General features: G+C 40.2%; 1 protein-coding gene across 2 annotated transcripts in view; it reads left to right on the forward strand.

The window, feature by feature from the left end:
- The window catches only part of ATP11A (ATPase phospholipid transporting 11A), a 231,298-nt gene that overhangs the window by 148,394 nt on the left and 62,800 nt on the right, over nt 1-20,104 (forward strand). For both annotated transcript variants that reach the window (XM_084616791.1, XM_084616792.1), the window contains exons 8-12: nt 2,248-2,298; nt 7,616-7,680; nt 14,215-14,296; nt 15,656-15,806; nt 18,776-18,973. In XM_084616791.1, coding sequence (XP_084472917.1) covers nt 2,248-2,298; nt 7,616-7,680; nt 14,215-14,296; nt 15,656-15,806; nt 18,776-18,973 — 547 coding nt within the window. The remainder of the gene's footprint in view (nt 1-2,247; nt 2,299-7,615; nt 7,681-14,214; nt 14,297-15,655; nt 15,807-18,775; nt 18,974-20,104) is intronic.

The following is a 20,104-nucleotide window of genomic DNA, read 5'->3' on the forward strand; positions in this document are numbered from 1 at the left end:
TCGGGACAAAGTAGCATTCCCCTCGGTGGCACCAAAGCTGGCGTGCTCCAAAGAACCTTTCCAGGTTCCAGGTGCGCATCATTAATGGGGAGAGTCACTCTCCATGGGGTCTAGCAAATTACAGATGTTCTCCTGCAAGAACTCCCTCTGGATGCTCAAGGAAGCAGCCACACATCACAGCGGGTCCTTGAAGGCCTTGAAATCCTCAGGCATTAAAGGAGAGCTGGGCATCACTGAATTTGTTCAGGGACAATGAAGAGACCGTTAACTGTGCCAGTGATGGGTCATGGACCTGGATGGGACAACTCTGGAGGCTTCATATGGGGAAGGACAACCCCAGCCACTGAAGTGCCCATTGATGTTGCCTGGGAGTGGATTGAGAAGGACAGCCTCCACAATTGAGGAGCATCCCACAGATTCTATGGAGGCTACAGAGCATAAGGATAAAGCATTGGTGGCCAGTCGGCACCAGGCCAGAATGCTGAACTCAGTACCAATGCTGCTCGGTGAACAGTCCTGGATATGGGCCAGGCGATGGAGAGCGGAAGAGGACCCTGACCTGGATGCCGAGGAAACTTGGGTTACAGGGCATAAAGGTGGAGCCAGCCCAGGAGGCACAAGCAACCGGCCTGACTTGTCTGTCACCCATAGCGAGGGAAGGACTGGTACAATGGTGGAAACGGCACAGCCACCACAGAGTATGCCTCGGTTCTCTCTGGTGCTGGGAGTGGTGTCAGTACGAAGTCAGCGGTGGTACCAATGCTGCTGATGGTGCTGAGGTGGAGGGCAGGGAATGCTGCCACAGTAACACTGGCACCACAAAGGAGTTTCCCAGTGTCAAGGAGATCCCTTGTGCTGAGCCCAGCAATGGCCTCACTTCCACAGTCTGCGGTGCCCGTACACCTGAAGGTTCAGCTGCCCATCCAGGCAGTGAGGCTGAGGATGCCATAACCCTGGTGAAGTCCTGGACCAATGGTGAGCTTGGGATGGAAAGGCAAAGGAGGTCTGCCACCTTCTGATATGCCGCTAGTGTGGAAACAACCAGTGCCGGCATCGCCGTCAATACTAGACTCAACAGGTGCCCCAGGACTGGAACTGGAGTCAGTGGTATGGGGTCTCCCACACCCCTGCACAGGACTGGGGAGCAGTTGGAAGGACCTGCTTCTTCCCGCGTGCTGGGGTGGCAATAGCCATACTCTTCCTGGAAGAGGAAGAAGAGTCTCCACAAGGTCTGGAGCGATCTTGATTGGTCTTGACACCTTTTCTTTGGCGCACTCAATGCGGAGTGTTTTCTTCACCTCTTTGGAGAGGGGCCAGTTCCAGAGTGTAAGTCAGTACCACTCACCGAGGTTGAGGGCGACTTCCAATCCTCTATAGGCCTTGGTGCTGAGACAGACTTCCTGGCCTGCTTGAGAAGATGCTGCTTTAGGAAAAGGTGTCTAAGCTAACTAACATTAATATTAAGGGTACTAACTAACTATATGCAACTAGAACAATTAAGTCAAAAACCAAGGAATTGTGAGTTTAAGAACTACACACAGTTCTGACTCTGGCCACGGTTAGTAAGAAGGAACTGAGCAGAGGCAGAGGCAGTGTCACCTCATTATAGCCGGGGAAGGGGCTATGGCCATGAGGCACAAGCGCCGATTGCTACAGGTACTGCTAGGCAAAATTGTTCGGCTCTGGTGTGCTGGGCGTGCACACATCTAAATGAAATACACAGCTGCATCACTTCTCGAAGAACTATAGTTTTGGTAGGTAACTGTATCTTTCAGGAATTGAAAATGAATGAAGAAATGTGCTCTAATTAGAAGGTCTGCAAGTAACCTTAGAACCACATTCGCCTTTGTTACACACAAAATTTGTATTGACTCACTGTTATAACTGATGTCTTCAAATGCTGGCTTATAAAAGTGAAGTTTATAAAAAGTTTAATATGTTTCAAATAATCCAAATTTTCAGGCTTCCTTCTCTATTATTTTTATTATATGTTGTCCATATAACATTTAATGAACTTTTATAGCATACAGAGCCTTCATAAGAGAATTTTAAAAATAATCTTCATCTTAATGTATTTTTGCAAGTTTTTTTACAAGTGAGATGCTGTCTCTCTATATAAAATTTCAGATCGTCATAATACAGATTTTTAAAATGTTTTATAAATACTTCTCAAGTTGTATTTGCGTATGTTCTATATAAAATAACTTAATATCTGGGATTGATACTAAAGTACTTTTCCTCTTACAGATTTGTTGGTCGAATAAATGTTTACCAGGATAGGAATGAACCTATTGCAAGGTAAATCAGAGAGAGGGTTTTTAACGTACAATACATAGGTTTCTTTTGTCCCTGAATATGTAGTGATCCTGAGGGAGAAGTATGTTGTCTTGATTTTACAGTAGAAATTTTTATTTTAAAAGTTTACAAAATTCAATTTTGTGTATAGCGAATATTTTATGCTTCATGTATTCAATCATCTTTTTTATATTACATTTTGTTTTTAATATTAGGTTTGTGATCTGTTTTGATGGTACTTTGTGGTTGTCTGTATCATAGATGTCTGAATGTAAGGTTAATAATTGATTTAGTGCATTTATATAGTGTTGTTTACAATCCCAAATTGCTTTGCATGCACAGAATGTAGATATTTCAGGTATTGCTTACTCAAATAGCTTCATTCTGTTCTACTTGTATTGTTCTACATAGGTTCTTACACTGCCCTTCTCACTGTAGGATTTCGTTACTTTCCAGTAACGTCTGTCATATGTAGTTCATTCTTTCTTGTCTTCTCTGCAGGGGAAGAATTGTGTGTGCAGCTTAGTGTTTTTTGTTTTGATAGGGGTTTGCAGGGGGGGTGGGGTGTTGTTTGTTTTAAATATACGTATTGCTTTATTTGTTAGAGAAGGCAAGTCAAAGAAGTACAGCTTGCTCATGGAATAGAAGGTGATGGTACTGAGTTAATTCCTCAGTCCGTCTCCTGCACAGACAAACTTCACCCATACGGTAGAAAGTTCCATTCTGCCTGAGGAATGGAGTTGTCAACCATGGTCCTAATCTAAGGAGGTTTTAGATATACTGGGCCTAGGCCATTGAGCACCTTGAAGATCAGGACCTTAACCTTGAACATGACTCAGTATTCTGAGGAACCAGGGAGAATAGGAGTCATATACTCTTATCCTTCATATTTCAGTACATTGCAAACAATATGCAGGGTGCACAACTGAGGGCTGTGATCCTGCCTCATAGACAGAGTGCTGTCAGAGTCCACAAGATTCCACATAGGCAGACAGATTGCTTTTCAGGATAGGGGTCTAACATTGCAGACAACACTGAGCAGTCACAAATTTAGTGTTTCTTATAATAACAAGACTTTGTGAAATATAAAATGAAAATTTTCAGAGAGAGAGAGACTTAACTCGCCACTGGTGTGAAACGTGGCATCATATAATTGTGCACAGCAATACCACTCAACACTTCGGAACAGGAAGTGAAGAAATTTTCAATTGAAACTATTGGAGAAACTTGGAGAAACAAAACATATTGGCAGTGCATCTTCTCCTGTTCTGTCTGGCAAGAGCCCATATACACAGCATTCATTTTCCACCAATCAATTTATCGGTGGAATATAAGCTCCAATTTGCCCACTTCCTCTCAATTTGTTGTCTCCTGCATGTTGGAAGCAAGGAAGAGCAATTGTCTCTTTTTCTGTATACTTTCTTATTTGTTATAATTCTTGTTCAAGAAAAGAGAATGAAGAACCACAGAATCAAAGCTATAGAGGAGAAGTAAAGATGAACAAAGCAGCACAAAGAGGCACCATTCCTCCTGTCTGCACTGTCAAGAAGATTCCCCATCCTGTAGGTGCTTCTGTCCAGATCTCAACCCAAAGAGAACAAAAGCTTTTCCTTTTGTGGCTACTTGCAGAAGCCCAGCAACCAAGGAGCCAGCCAGAGCTCTTTCTCAGAGTGGCTCCTGTTAAGCCTTCTTTTTAACCTCTGTAAGTGACTGCAGGTTGTCGGTTCTCTGTATCAGTGAGCCCAGTGGATGAGGGGAATTTCTGCTATTCCAGATCTTCCTGGCCCTCCTTGCTTAGTTTGTGGCTCCATCAGGATACCTGTGTACCTCATTAGCTGTAAGTGCTTGCACAGGTCTAACTGATAAAATCTGAAAACAGGATTGCACAGGTATATCTGAGAAGCCTAATTACAGGCAGCAGAGCAAACCATTGCAACTTGAGCAGATTTGAAATGCAAATTAGTGAGACAGTGAATTATAGAACCCTACAATGCCATTTTTACAAAGGTGTTTCAGTACATACAGTGCTGTAAGACCAAGGCCTGTCCTTCACTTATGACCCCATTTTACCTTTTGGTTGCTTTGGGGGATAATCCCTTCAAACATAGCATGGATTCCAAGGCAGACTCTGGCCTTCCCCACCACTCTGGGCTCATTTCCATCTTCAGAGGTTCCCACTCCTTTAGTGGCATTGGCCTTTTCCCCCTCATTCTATCTGTCAAGGAATCAGTCCTATGTGGTACTTCCTCCTCTCTGCATACAATGGGTCTGAGGTATGTACTGCACCACCCCCATTCTTGCCATGATACTTGCCTCTTGAACTCAGACTTCTTTTGAGTCTAGGAAATGATTCTTTCCCTGTAGTCTCAATACCAACATGCTGGAGCTTTGGGTTATCATTTGTGACCTGGAGCACACCCTGCCTCCACACCTCTCCTGAACCATGTGGGGTTGAGGAAGAGGAAAAACTCCTGGGTGGAGCCAACCAAACAGTCACCCTCAAGCAAACTCAGGTAGCTCCTGAAGGCACTGTTGGCTACTTTCTACAGTTCTTAGGCGGGTCATTCTCTCCCCTGAGCTGACTGGTTATTTGCTTTAATCCCTTTACGCATAATCTCTTCACCTCAGTTTAACTCTACCTGCCTTCCATTTTTTTCTTGTCTCTGTTCCTTCCTTCGATATCTTCTGTCCTTTACATTTAGCTAATCCTTTCCCACCAGGACACCTCACCTGCCCCCTCCCCGCCACAATAAAGCCAAATCATGGAACTAGCTTGATGTTTGCAAATGAAAACTCAGTTCACTCTGCTTGCATGTTATTGCTATTCCCCTATCCTTTTTTGTCTGTTTAGATTATAAAATCCTTTGGGACAAGGACTGCCTCTTGCTCTCTGTATACAGTGCTTATACAGTGGGGCCCTAGGGACTACATAATGCAAATAACAACAAAACTACAGTAAAAAGGAACACATAGCTCCGTGTTCCTTCCTTTCCCACTTGTCCCATCTGTGTTTGGACATAGCCTTTCCCTGCCTCCCTCAGAACAGTCTCTCTCTTAGGCCAGGGGAGCTCCTGTCCAGGACATTGGGAAAGTGGAGCCTGCACCTCAAGTCTTCCAGGAGGTGTGCCAGCAGCTGAGTCCAAAACAGTCAATTGGCTTGACTCCAGCAAGACAGCCACACTAACCGCATTTTGGAAAATACTTCTGTCCCGAAACGATGGGGAAGATACATTGGCCTGAGATTGAAATAAGGAACTGGGATATTATTTCCCTGTCCTAATAGTGTTCTGTAAAGCTGCAAGAGAAATTAGGCTAGATATAAATGATCCTGCTGGCTTCTTGGTGGCCCCATCATCTTTGGTTTTCTGACCTCCGGAGCATCACCGTATACTTCTACATAGCTGCTACTTAATAGGCCAGAACTGCTATCTGAGATCAGCCAGCTTCCCCAATTCAGAACACCTAGCCTTGAGGGATGGCCTGGAGATTGAGCAGAGCTATTTAATTGTAGATTTCTCGGAGGAAATTGCTGAGTGGCATTTGTGAGCTCTGATGCTGAAAATAATCAGCCTTGACAACGTTCTCTTAGGTTAGTGCATCTTCATTCACTGGACGTTGGAGAAAGGGGAGGATATATAATGATGCTTCTTTCAGTGTGTCCTCAGCATTTTACCAGCAGGCTTCAAGAAGGTCCTGATTCAGTAATATTTCTCTTTTCAGTAGAGTTCATAGCTAAAACTCAAACTCTAAGCAACTATTCTCTTTGCTTTGAGAGTTGCAATAAAAGCAAGGCCACCAGTAAAAATACTGTAGCCGAACTATGAAAAACTTGTCCTTACATCGTAAGTGTCGCATGGTATGGCAAAATCTGGTGCATGGAGAGTTGAGATATCTGCCTCTTCTATTTGCAAGGTGACAATCTGTTCATAGCTGTATACTTTCAACTGTCACTACCAGCTGGTTGTCTTTTGCCACTGACACTTAGTTTGGCTAGTTGGTTTTCCAAGCTTCACTACATGTAAACCCTCCTTTGGGATGACACCATATACTATATCCACTATCTCTAAGGGCATTTGCCGATTGGAATGGGAGAAGAGGGACATATGACATTAGTAATCCTATTTGTTATAGTCTTCTCCCATTCTACATTCCTCCCACCTCCCCTCAGCTATTTAGGGATGCACTGGGCCTTATGTACTGACTATGATTGACAGATATTTTCCTCCTGCTTCCTGATTTGGTAGAGTCTGAATGCTGTCCATAAGACTTTTTGCTAGGAAGGATAGGAGAAAAGAAAGAGATGATAAACAAGATTACTGGGAATAACCTTCCCTTATACAAATTGGCATTTGGTCCAGACACCAGCATTTACAGCTGATACCTTACAAACAATGTCATGAAATGTCTACAAGTGGTCAGGTCCAGGCTTTACATCTTTTCTAAAACACAGCACCTTTTAGCACAGTGCTAGAGCACTCTTCTAGTTCAGTGCTGACTCAAATTAAAAGCACCACTTTTTGGATATCCAAACTTCCTTTCCGTGAAGAACCAAGCAAAATAGATCTTTAAATTCAACAAGATTACAATATAGTTTTCAATTCCTTGCTTATATTTAGCACACATATTTCCAGCATGCCATATACAAATACTTGCTTTTCACAAGATATATTTGAAGTACTGTATAAATTCTCAAACGTTTGGATGACTTAAACATTAGTTTATAGCAATCTGAGTCTAAAACTTTTGTTCCATCAAATTTCTTTGCAGCTAACTTGAAACGGGAGGGAGGAAGAGAGCTTGAAAGCAGCAATCTTTCCCATTCTAATGAGTTTCCCATCCTAATCAGTAAACAAAAGTAGACTGTACAATTTTCAGGGGTGAGAAGTAAAGCAAGATAAGTTGGTTACGATATGCCATGTATATCTTGGATAGTGCTGTTGGAACAAACTCCGTAATGCATTTTTCAGTTATCTTTGTATATTGAGGTTTGTGGTCCAAATTCAATCTGAAGTCAGTGGTAGCTGCTGGATTTGCAGTGCTTCTGTAAATCAGGTTATAGGTGTCTAAGTATGAATTTAAGAGCTTAACTTTAGGTATTCATATATCTAAAAATCTTGACCATAATACTTCAATAAAAAATCCCAAATGCAAACCGCAGATGTTGGTTGCTTGTTAATTGTGGACTTTCACTAAATAAAATGATCAATACTTTATTTTCTGTAGCTAATACTGTCTGTTATGTTTCATGTGGCTTTCATAACAATCTGTTTTCTATTTCTGAACACTTAGTATATTTTTGGTAATCCTTTATCTTTTGTAGGCCATTAGGATCTGAAAATCTGCTTCTTAGAGGAGCTACTTTAAAGAACACAGAGAGAATCTTTGGTAAATATTTGAATTAACAAATGATGAAAATGTATTCTCAATTAAAATGTAAACGTTAAATCAAGTTAAAAATCTATAATTACAATCCCATGAGCATAAATCGTCCCTTGCATTGCCTGAACTACATCTGCACCACGGAGTGCACTTTTGTCATCATTAAGAGAACTGAGATAATCACAACTGACATACAATAGCAATGACACCCTTTTTTTCTTGAAATAGCAATTGATTTAGTATGTAGTAATCTCTAATACTAGCCATCGGCAAGAGACCTTGGAAGGAAACGTTTTCTAAATTCTGCACGTAAATATGTGGCTTTAATCCACAAAATTGTTGATGCGATGTGGATGTGACAGGCTAGCAGTGTGTGCTCAAAAGCCCAATTGTGTTAGAAGTTAATGAGCCACTGGAAAACGTTGAGTCTCTGTTGCTGAATCATTAGGGCAGATGAATTGTTACCCCAACCTAATATACGAAGGGCTGGCCAACATTTTCTCTTAAAAGTGTTCTTCAACAGAGTTGGATTTTCATCTCAACATTTTTTCCCCTCCATAAAGTGTCTGCTTTCTGCAGAAAATTTCAGTTTTATGTTTACAAACCAATCACCGAAAAACTGAAATATTTTTATTTGGAAATGCCACGATGAATCATTGAAGTTGTAGTTCAGTTGCTTCATGTCCCCATTCTCCTCTATGGGTCGGGCGCCTTGGCCAGACCACATCTCCCATGATGCACCACCTTCTCTTTCCAAGAGGGAAGACTGTGAATGGCAAGGAATCTAGAAAATTCAAATTTTGCAACTTTCTCTCTCCAGAAAAAAACAGCAGGAAATGATTAGAGGAGAGATGTTGTCAAATGTCCCTTATTTACTTGGAATAAAGAACAATGTAATAAGTATAATTAATGTCTTTTTATTATTATTTTCAATTTCATAGGGCTATTTTATAAACTCAGTGAAGATGTGTATCAAGCTGAGATATTGCCACTCCTTGAGCAGTTGCTGTTGACCTTGTTAATAACACACCCAACATATGGAATTATCCCAGCACAGCACACATGCCAGAGTGTCTTATTTTTAGTAGTGAGTTATGACCCAGGATACATTAGATCTGATTTAATGTGTACTTCGAATATATTTTTTTGTTTATAGCTGATTATAATTGCTGTATTTAATCTTTTTTTTTTAGTCTCTGAAGCTGTTATTAATGGGGCTGTGCAAAACTATAATATTTTTTAAATGAATGAGTAGGTTCTGCTGAAGAGAGCAAAATCTGTAGATTTCTTTTATTTTTGGATACATCATGTAGTTTAGGCTTGTTTCGAATACTTCTTATAACCTATCATTTAGTTTCTAAAATTGAAGCTGGACAAATCTAGAATTACAATATGGACTATTCAAAAATACTTTGTACAGTTGCATTTGGTAACATGTCAAAAGGCACTCCAATGCAAGAATTGTGAGGAACATGGTGTAGATTCAAGATGGAAAAATGTGAATTAGAAATGGAATGTGAATGTTGCTGTTTCTAGTGCTGGTCCCTGTGTGCGTTTCGCTGTCGATACATATACGCTCAATGTGCCTGAGTCTGGAAGATTTTTGCCAGTAGTGTCCATTGGTCTGCACCACATGACCAAAAACGGTTTCAAGATCTGTTGGAGTTGTGGATGAGCTCCAGATTCTTCTGGAGCAAATTCAGGGGATACCTTACAGACTCCTGGATAGTTTACAGACTGCAGGACCTAGCAGAATGGCATTTGCCATTAACAGTGCCATCCCTAAGCTTGACAAGCTTGTGTGGCATGCTCCAAGAACAAGTGCACCTTACTCCTCCAGCAACAAGTGCACCTTACTCCTCAGAGGTGAGAAAAGAGATACTTTGTCCCAGACAGGGTAACAGCATTTTTATTTACTCATCCTGCCCGGAATCCTTTGGTGGTTCAGGCAGGTTACAAGTAGGTAACAGCACCCAAGGTCTGTCCCCCCCAGGTAAAGAAACCAAAAGTTTAGACCTCTTTGGAAGAAATATTCACGTCCACCAGCACGTGATTCCGAATAGCCAACTACCAGACCTTACTATCGAAATACAATTTGTCAACTATTCAAAAATTTCTGAATTCAGAGATGAGTTCCTTCCAGAGAATAGGGCATAATTTGAGGTCCTTATTGAGGAGGGTAGATTGGTGGCTAGAACATCTCTACAGGCTGCAGCTGATACAGCTGGCATGGCCTCAAGGTAATAGCACCTGCTGTTGTGTTGCAAATCCTTGCAGCACTTGAGATTTCTCAAGGAGGTTCAATCAGCTGTAGAGGATTTGCCATTCAATGGGAATAATTTATTTAGTGAAAAGACAGATGAGTTTTACACTCACTGGAGCACTCCAGGGCAACAGTATGCTCCCTGACTTTATATACGCTAGCACTGAAGAGGAAGTGTCATAGACAGCCCTATGAACCAAGTCCAGTACCACAATCCTTCTACCACCAAAGGGGATACAAACCACCACATAAGCAATAGAGGATCCAGAAAAGTAAACACAACACTCATCCTCCTTCCTCCTCCTTTCAGCAACAACTTCATGTCAAGAGGTACTTTGATGAGACCAGAAATCCGTTTTGGTGGCTGAATAGCGAAATTTTTCCATGCCTAGTAGATAACAGACAAATGGGTTCTTAACATTGTCAAGTTCAGATGCACAAAGAGTTCCTCTACCCTCCCCCTTGAAAACCCTCTTCCCTATTCCTTTTTAGGGGCCACTTTCATAAGAAGATACTCATTCAGGAGGTAGACTTCCAACTTCAGCAGGGAACTGTAGAGCTGGTACCACCTCAGTATTGGGGAGCAGGGGAGGCAGGATTTTATCCAAATATTTCCTCATAGCCAAGAAAAGGAGGGTGGAGATCCATTTTAGACCTTCAACAACTATCTGTAGATTGAGATTGTGGATATGGTTGCCAAGTCTGACTGAAGCTGGTCTGGGAGATTTTTTTTTTTCCCCGGCATGACGTAATGTCATTGTCTTAAAATAGCCTATTAAAATCTCCTGGATTGCTTTCAATAGTCACTGTGAGATCAATGCTGATTCTGGGAGACTCCAGGCCAATCCTGGAGGGTTGGCAACCCTAATTGTGGATGTCATCCTGGCATCAATAATTATGTCCCTAAACAGAGACTATTGGATCACGGGTCTTGGCATGAGAGATATCTATTTTCATATCAACATCCATCCCTCTAACTGAAGATTGCTGAGATTCACTATAGGTCCTAATCATTATCAGTACAGGGTGCTCCCTTTTGGACTAGCAACAGTGTCCAGAGTGTTTACAAAGGTACTTTCTGTCATGGCAGCATGTCTGACACCACAGCTCAATAGTCTTTCCTTACCTGGACAATTAGCTATTGACAGGGAGATCTTATCAGTAGGAGGCACTGACATCAAACTCATCTCTCCTCAGTTTTTTCTAGTGTCACTGGAAATCTCTGTGAACACAGAAGAGTCCATTTTAGTTCCATTGCAGACCACAGAATTTATTGGTGCACCTCTGGACAGATTTCAGTCACTGAATAATTTAATCAATCAATCCAGAGCCCTCAGTCATTGATTTGTACATGTTTTATTTTCCTGTGTCACATGGCATCCTACCTACTTGACACCATTTGCAAGACTTCAGCTTCACTGCCCATAAGCTTGGCTTCAGATGGTATCTGTGCCAAGCAGGCGATGGCAGTGCAACAAGTAGATGTGCACAGGAGTTGCCTTTGTTCCACCCCCAGAAGATGATTATTAGACACCTTCCTCCTAGGATGGGGCTCCCATCTGGACAAACACACAGCACAAGGGATGTGGACTCCCCGAGAGTCCAGGATATACGCAAATGTGCTGGCACAGAGAGCTGTCTGAGAGGCCTGCAAGCAATTCTTACTGCTTGTACAATCCCAATGTATTCAGGTGATATCAAACAATATCACAAAAGTGCGCTACATCAACAGGGAAGGGGAAGCAAGGTGCATATACCTGTTAATAGACATGGTCAACCCATGGAATTGGTGTATTAGTCATAAAATCACTCTATCATCAGTACATCTCCCAGGATACACAGAACATTAGTGGCTCAGCATACATGTCACGATCAACCACAAATGAGAGCTACATGAGCCTGTGGTGCAGAGCATATTCAAGCAATTGGGATTCCCTTCTTGGGCTCTTTTAGTAGGACAAGAAAACAGTAAATGCAAGACCTACTGCTCCAGAGGAGTTAAAGGTCAGGACTCCAAAGGGGATACCATCCTAATCCCTTATGTACCCCTTTCTCCTCATTACTCTCTTACCTCGAGTCCTCAGGAAGATCCAGCAAGATGGAGTGGTGATCATCCTCATTGCTTCCAGATGGTCCAGACAGTTTTGGATACCCAACCTTCTCCAACTGTCAGCTCAACCCCATCAGCCTCTGATCTTTCTGGACCTTCTGACATAGGACAATGGCAAGATCGGACATCTCAATCCAGAGTGACTCCACCTCACAGCCTGGTGTTTGGATGGGCATCAAATCTAGAACGGACATGTTTGTTAGCAGTTTAAGCCATCCTTAACAACAGCAGGAAGGAATCCATCAGAAAGTGGCTAAGTGGAAGAGATTTTCTATTTGGGCCTGACATTGTCATATGGCCACAAATGACTGGACATTCCCACTATTTTATATTATCTGCTTACCCTGAAGACCTCAGCTCCCTATGAGTGCATATGGTGGCAATTAGTCCCTGTCACCCTCCAGTCAACAACCTCTCTATTTTCACCCATCCAATAATTATGTTTTCTAAAAGGTCTAGTTCAGGGGTCTGCAACCTTCGGCACACAGCCCATCGGGTAATCCGCTGGCGGGCTGCAAGACATTTTGTTTCCATTGATAGTCTGCAGGCACGGCTCCCCGCAGCTCCAAGTGGCCGTGGTTTGCCATTCCCGGCCAGTGGGAGTTGCGGGAAGTGGCGCGGGTGGCAGGGACGTGCTGGCCACCGCTTCTTGCAGCTCCCGTTGGCCAGGAACAGTGAACCGCAGCCACTGAGAGCTGCAGGGGGCCATGCTTGTGGATGGTCAACGTAAACAAAATGTCTCTCAGCCCGCCATCAGATTAGCCTGATGGGCCGTGTGCCAAAGGTTGCTGACCTCTGGTCTAGTTAAAGCCTTTCATCCAGTAACTAAACCCACTCCAGCATGGGACCTTAATTTGGTCCTCTTAGCATTAACTGAGTCACCGTTTTGATGATTGTTTTCATGACATGCTTCTCCCATCTCTTTGTGAAGGTCACCATGTTAGTGGCCATCCCATCAGCAAGAAGGGTTGTTGAACTAGGTGACATTATGGCTTATCCACCTTATGCAATTTTCCATAACAATAGTTACACTGAGGCTACACCCAAAATTCACCCCCAAAGTCCTCTTGGGCTTTTGCCTAAAACAGACTATACATCTACCTCTTTGTTTGTTTTTTCTGAAGCTACATGCTGCTAATGAGGAGAGGAGACTTTATTCTCTGGATATATGCCAGGCACTGACACTCCACCAACAAAGAACAGTCTTTTAGGCAATCATCTACGTTGTTTGTTTGTTTCACTGGGAGAATGGATGAAGGGACAAGTGATATCTTCTTGGAGGCTTCCTGAGTGGATTTCAGGCTGTATCCTGCTCTGTTATCAATTAGTTGATACCCTCCCCTGCAAAATGTGAGGTCCCATCAAGCATCACTTCATCTGCCACTGACTGACATCTACAAAGCACAAGGTGGAGTTCTATACATACCTTCACAGGACATTATGCTTTAATCCAAGCCTCTGCAGCCAATGGTTCATTTGGATCTGCAATCCTTCAGTTATTCATACTGCATAGGTCCTCGCATCCGCCTCCTTCTTCAGCAGTGTGCAGTGGAATACACATAAGGACCATTACTTGAAGAAAGAGGGGCTGCTTATCTTGTATAGTAACTGGAGTTCTTTGAGATGTGTGGTCTCTAGCTGTATTCCCCTATCTGTCCATCTTGCCCTCTACTTGGATTCTCACATGATTCGTGGTAGAGAAGGAACAGGAGAGGTAGTCAGTCTGCACTGCCCCTTATGCTCTTGATCTGGACCACAGGTGGGGACCAATGGAGACTACTGGCAAAAAAATGAAATTCTGTCTCAGGCGCGTGAAGTGCATGCGTCCCCACAGTGGCATACAGATATGGCCACACATCTCAAAGACGCTCCAGTTACTATACAAAGTAAACAACCTCTGTTTCTTAAAATTTGCCTGGACTATCCATGATGCTACAACTGTTTTTAATTTCTGAATATCATCTGAACCAGTGTTTTTTTTTCTTCATATGGCCAAGGCAGGATGTAATGGTAGGATATGTAAATACCAGGGCAATCAGAGATTTTTATTTATTTTTTTTTGTTGCTGTCAGGATCATATATCCTCCTTGATCTTGTGCTGTTCATTAACACTTGCATTCACAACCTTCAATCACAATCTTTACTAAAATAGTTTTTCTTGTTTCAGGTGTTGCTATATACACTGGCATGGAAACGAAGATGGCATTAAATTACCAGTCAAAATCACAGAAACGATCTGCTGTTGAAAAGTAAAGCTTTTATTATCCTTTTTAAGTATTTATTTTGGGGTGAAAAGAGTACGTTTGGATTTAAAAAAATAATATTCGGACACATTTTTGTTTACACTAAAACTGTATGTTACATTGACTAGAATATAAGTGGAAGAAAGAGACTTGGTAAAAATTGCATCTTTCTGTGTGTCACCATGGGCGCCCTTTAGATTTTTGTTCCTCTTATTGAACAGATGACTATATTTTAAAAACAACAACAAACACTTATTAATTCTAGTTACCTTTTCAAAATCAGCTGTTCTTTACCATTCCAGAGTATAGTAACTCTTCCTGCTTAGAGTAGATCCACTGACAGAATCAGCAGATTGTGCCATGTTCCAGTACCCTTACAGTTCCCAATTTTTAGCAATTACATGTTGAGTTCAATAGACAAAACTCCTTTGAGGCACTTCAGTCTGGAACAGCATACTAAAATACAATAAAATGGAACCAAACTGCAGAAACACTGTGTACTACCAGTCTGTTTCTGGCAGGGTTTCTGTGTTTTAACTAAAATGAATGGTGGTCTACACAAGCAAAATGAATGCTATTGAAAAGGAAGCCTGTTGTTTTCTGAACACACTGTCATCTGTAAGGGGAGTAGCAGCTACTTGGGCTGATATTGGTTGTCTGTTACCACAGATATCGGGGATTCTTATATAGTCTCATACCTTACCCTGGTGTCTGAGTGGCAGATAGGATGCCATTGCTTAAAGCAAGCTACGGTAATCAGCCTGTGTACCTCCTTTTTCCTTTCACAACTGCTGGGAAGTGGTGAAGGAGCTCTTCTTATTGTTAAAGGTGTACAGGTCAGAACGTTCAGTTCATGCCCATCACTGATGTTAATAACAACATTTTTGTTTTCTTATGCTTTGAGAAGAAAGTTAGGCCTTATCTGCACTAGGACGTTTTTGCCATTATATTGGTATAGTTATACCAGCAAAATCTTGAGTGTGGATGCGGTTATATCTGTGTAAAAGTGTTTATACCAGTATAGTTTGTGCTGGTTCAGGGAACTGGCTTAAGCTGTCCTGGTATAAGGATAGTTATGCCAATGTAATTGCATCTACATAGTGGGTTTACCAGCATAGTGGTGATGGTAAAACGTGTATAAAATTTGTGATCAAGTTATGTTGGTAAACTTTTAAGTTTAGACCAGGTCTTAGTAATATTATTCTCCACTGGAGAAATACTGTACAGAACTTATTTAACATCATAACATTATTAGATTTGTTAATGAATATTAATTAGACTTAAGGAGCTTCAGTATAAAGTTTTTATAAACTCTGTACATTTTTATATACTAATGGAAGAGTTGTTTTCTTTTGTTTGTTTTAGATCAATGAATGTATTCCTTATTGTATACCTCTGTATTCTAATCAGTAAAGCACTAATAAATACTACCCTGAAGTATGTCTGGCAGAGTGATCCATTGCGTGATGAACCATGGTATAATCAGAAAACAGAGTCAGAAAGGAAAAGAAACCTGGTACGGAAAATTACTGTGTGTTTGTGTAACATAATTTTCTCTCAAGGTGTTCAAGAGTGACACATATAAAAATTATAGTGTTCTAAACAGAAGAGCATGGAGGATCATATAGCAACTAGGAAAGTGTAAACTTGCCATTTTTATTCTAGTGTCCCTGAGATTTACAGTTCCATTTCACCGTAATCCCAGAATATGTGATTGTATGACGTTACTGATAACAGGAAGCCCTGCTGTTGAAGTGTATGATGGATTGATGTAGAGTTAGAGACATGTTTTATTTTTAAAATATTTTTAAAAAGCTATTCTATAAAAAATTTAAAAAGCTATTTTTTTAAAAAGTATATGAAATATTTTTTCAAAAGGGCACCATATTACCAAAAAAGTGTCCCTTACCAGACCCATATTGACTGGCTCTATTAGTTAATGACGCTTCATGGTATGTGTGACATCACAATGGAGTCAAATTGGCTAGCATAACTTTAAGAAGATTGGAAAAACTAGTTTTTCATATCTGTTATTTTTTGAATGACTCTTTGCCCTCTTGTTCTTTGTGCATTTAGCACACACTAGATAAAATATATTTCTGAATGTTTTGGAGGTCACTTTTAAAATGCTGAGCGTTAAGTGCAGATACAACACTTGACCATATTATGCTGATCTGTTGTTTTCGTTCTGTTTGTTTTTTAATTCTAAGTCTTTGGATAACATACTTCCTACTATCCTAAATTCAGATGGAGGTACCCAGCAATCTTTGTTTTTATACATTTTCTGTTTCGTTAACACTTGTTTGATGAAAACCTTTTAAGTAGTGATTGTTAAATAGTATATAGATAATAGTAAAACTGAAAAGTTTAAAGAGGCTATAATTTCTGTATCAGTTAAAGGGAAGCAAATCCCCTAGGCATAGTAGCTAATTACTTTAAAAAATAAATATTGAATAAATAGTAGATGTTTGTCTAAAGTAAACATTAAAAATTAGATGGCAACGTGTGGGATATGATATATTTTTATATGGTAGCTTATGAATAGATCTCTGAAGTTGGGGATGAGCTCCTATTGATTAGAAGTAATTTTGACTGTCTGAGGGGAAGCCATTTCAGGACTTTTGAGAATCACTTAGGGGATTACTAGAGCCACTGGATAGCTACTGGAAAATTTATAAAATTCAATGGAATTTAAAACAAATTGAATGAACTTGTTGGATATTTTTGTAAAGCAAATCAAAATAAAAGTGAGAATGCTAGTGATTGTAGTAAGTTATCTGTATCTTTTCTGGATCATTTTAAAATAAAATGTATTTTGCCCTCTTCTGCCCCAAACCTTAACCTGGAGTCCTTTCTTTATGACTTCCCACCCCGATCTCTTCCCAGAGGTCTTCCCATATCATCACCTGTCTCTCTCTTCTCCCTTCTATTCCCCCATAAGGACCAAAACAAAATTCAAATATTTGATACCATATTCCAGTGCAACCTGATTCGTGGAGCATGTCCTTTTGAATTAATCCAGCTATACTGCATAAAGCACATTAGCTAGGTTTTTATACTAAAATGAACAGCAGTAAAATAGTAAACAGTATTGACATTTTAAATTGGTATGGTCATATACAAAGTTAATGACCCCAAGGTGAATGAGGCAATATACACCTGTTAGCCCCTCGTGCTGTAAAAATGCACTACTGGTGGGACTGTTACATCATGCTCCACCATGTCCTATATAAATGGATACTGGCTGTCTTGTCTGTTCCTATAGATCGATAAATACAAAACTGTCATTGTTCTTTCAGAAGTAGATCTGTGCAACCATAATTCGCAGAATATTTTTAATGAAAATTTATCTTGTGAAGAAAACACTTGAAATACCAAAATAGTTTCAGAATACCCTAAATTCACATTTGTTTCCAGTGATCCTAGTGAAGAGTGACTAAAAGTCATGAATTATTTCTCCTGGTCCTTGCTGAGACTACTGGCAGTACAGTTTGGAAAAGCTTTGTATTTTGGCTTTCTGCACTTTAAGCTGGATGTTTGTTCAAATGTAATTTTAAAGAGACTATATAGTAATAGTGTTTAGTATTCAGTCTGTACAGTATCAAAAATCCACCTAAATTGAAAGTGTGTGTTTTCTTGTTGCTGGTATTAGTTACTGAGAAATCGGTATTAAACTCTGAGCTCTTAACTTTGGGCCTCACTTTGCAACCTTTCTTCACATAAATAAATTTTCTTACAAATAAGATTGGATTTTGCAACCTTTACTCCCACAAGTAATACTTACTTGTGTGATCTTAGTGACTGTGATTGCTAGGTTTACGAATTGGAGTAAAGGTTGCACAATTCAGTCCTTTATTTCTAAATTGCTTAAAATCTGTCATTTATTATCTATGGAGAAAACATCAAAGTATTAATATATACACATGAATACCTTGCTATTTCATTGAGACAGGAAGCCCTTTATTTGAAATATGGGAAGTGTTTGTAACCTGTACAAATCGGCAAACCTTGCCTCCTTTTCTTGCTGTTTGGTTTTTCTCTTTTATGATATTCTGTGAATATTAATTTTTCATCATTCATAGGTAGTCATTCATTCGACACTCTAGAACTTTGTAATACATTAATATGTAACTGAAAATATGTACTCTAAACCTGGACTCACGAGAATTACAAAGTTGGTTTCTCCTTCAAAGCTCTTTCTTCCTCATGCTTGATTAGTAGTGAAGTTGGAATCATAACAGATGTATAAAAATGTGCCAGATTCTGACTTCACTGTATCATGAAGCATGGAGAGAAAATGACAGTGATGGAGAAATGCAGAAATGCAAGCTTAGGGTTGAGAGTAACTGAGAAGATTTTTCTTTTAAATGGTTCCACTTAATGTTTGAAAGACATTTGAAAGATAAACTCATAAATAACCATTTGAATCTTTTAATTTCCACTGATTAATGAAAAATCAATGTTTTGGTTTTGTTTCTTTGGCAGATACTTCGAGCATTTACAGACTTCCTTGCATTCATGGTTCTTTTCAACTACATTATTCCTGTATCTATGTATGTCACAGTGGAAATGCAGAAGTTTCTTGGTTCTTATTTCCTCACTTGGGATGAAGAAATGTTTGATGAGGACACAGGTGAAGGACCTCTGGTGAATACTTCTGACCTCAATGAGGAATTAGGACAGGTAAATTGATTATAAAAATTTATCAATCGTTTCTAACACTTAAAGAAAAATAACCCAATTGTGGTCATTTTTGGCTTAATTAATTTTTGTCATTTCAAAATGTGCTGTTCAAGATTTAATCTGGAGTTTAAAAGTGTTCTTCAGTTTTAGATGTCCAACTCGATACCCATGAGGCTCAATTTTCAGAGGTACTGACCATGCAAGTTGGTGAGAATTGTAGGTGCTCAGAGCCTCTGAAGAACAGGCCTGAGGTTTGTCAAGTTGTGCAACCAAACTTATTGGACACATTCATTGTTGATGCAGTGTTGTTGTAGCCATGTTGGTCCCAGGGTATTAGAGAGACAAGGTGGGTGAGGTAATACATTTTATTGGACCAACTTATTTCTTTTAACGTGTGATAATTTCTAAGGCTTTTAAACAATATGATCAATAGTAATTGAGAGAAGTATTGCTTAACCCATTATAAGCACCATTGGCTTAAATGATATATTTGGAACTGCTTGCTGTCAGTTACTCAAAAAAAAACAAAAAAAAACACCACACCCCACCTTTGAGCTGTTATAGTAGTCTGACATATCTGTTGTCCCTGCTACCAGTCACTTTTCATTTTCTTTTTACTGCTGTGGGTTTTGAATTCCATGAAGTGCTATGGAAGGTGAAATAAAAACTGATGTTCAGGTGAAGAGTGCAGTTGCTAGGCCTACACTGTAACACTATAACTACATTTTGTTTGTTTTTCCACAATTGCTATGGTCCTATTCTGATCTCACTAGTATCTCACTTACATGCACATTAGTATGTAATGCTTGAGTAATTCTGTTGACATTGTTGTAGACATTGTTGTAGGCACTCGGGATTTACATTGTATAACTATAATCGAAATCTGGGCTTATGCATCAGATATCAAAAGTCATTGACAAGTGTAAGCTATGTGCAATGTGTTTCCAGAAATAGCTCTTGCAGATAAGGGATTTAACCTGGGAAAGGAGGAGGATGGAAGTGAGAAAAATGGATTAAGTGCTTCACTACTGTCTCACATACTTTCTTTGTCAGGTGAAACATAGTTCTGCAGCTATCCCATGTACTTTAGAACCTTTCAGGTGCTGCCTGTATTTTGACAAAAGTTGACAC

Source organism: Lepidochelys olivacea, assembly GCF_965140295.1.
Source record: "Lepidochelys olivacea isolate rLepOli2 genome assembly, chromosome: 1".
NCBI classification, from domain to species: domain Eukaryota; kingdom Metazoa; phylum Chordata; order Testudines; family Cheloniidae; genus Lepidochelys; species Lepidochelys olivacea.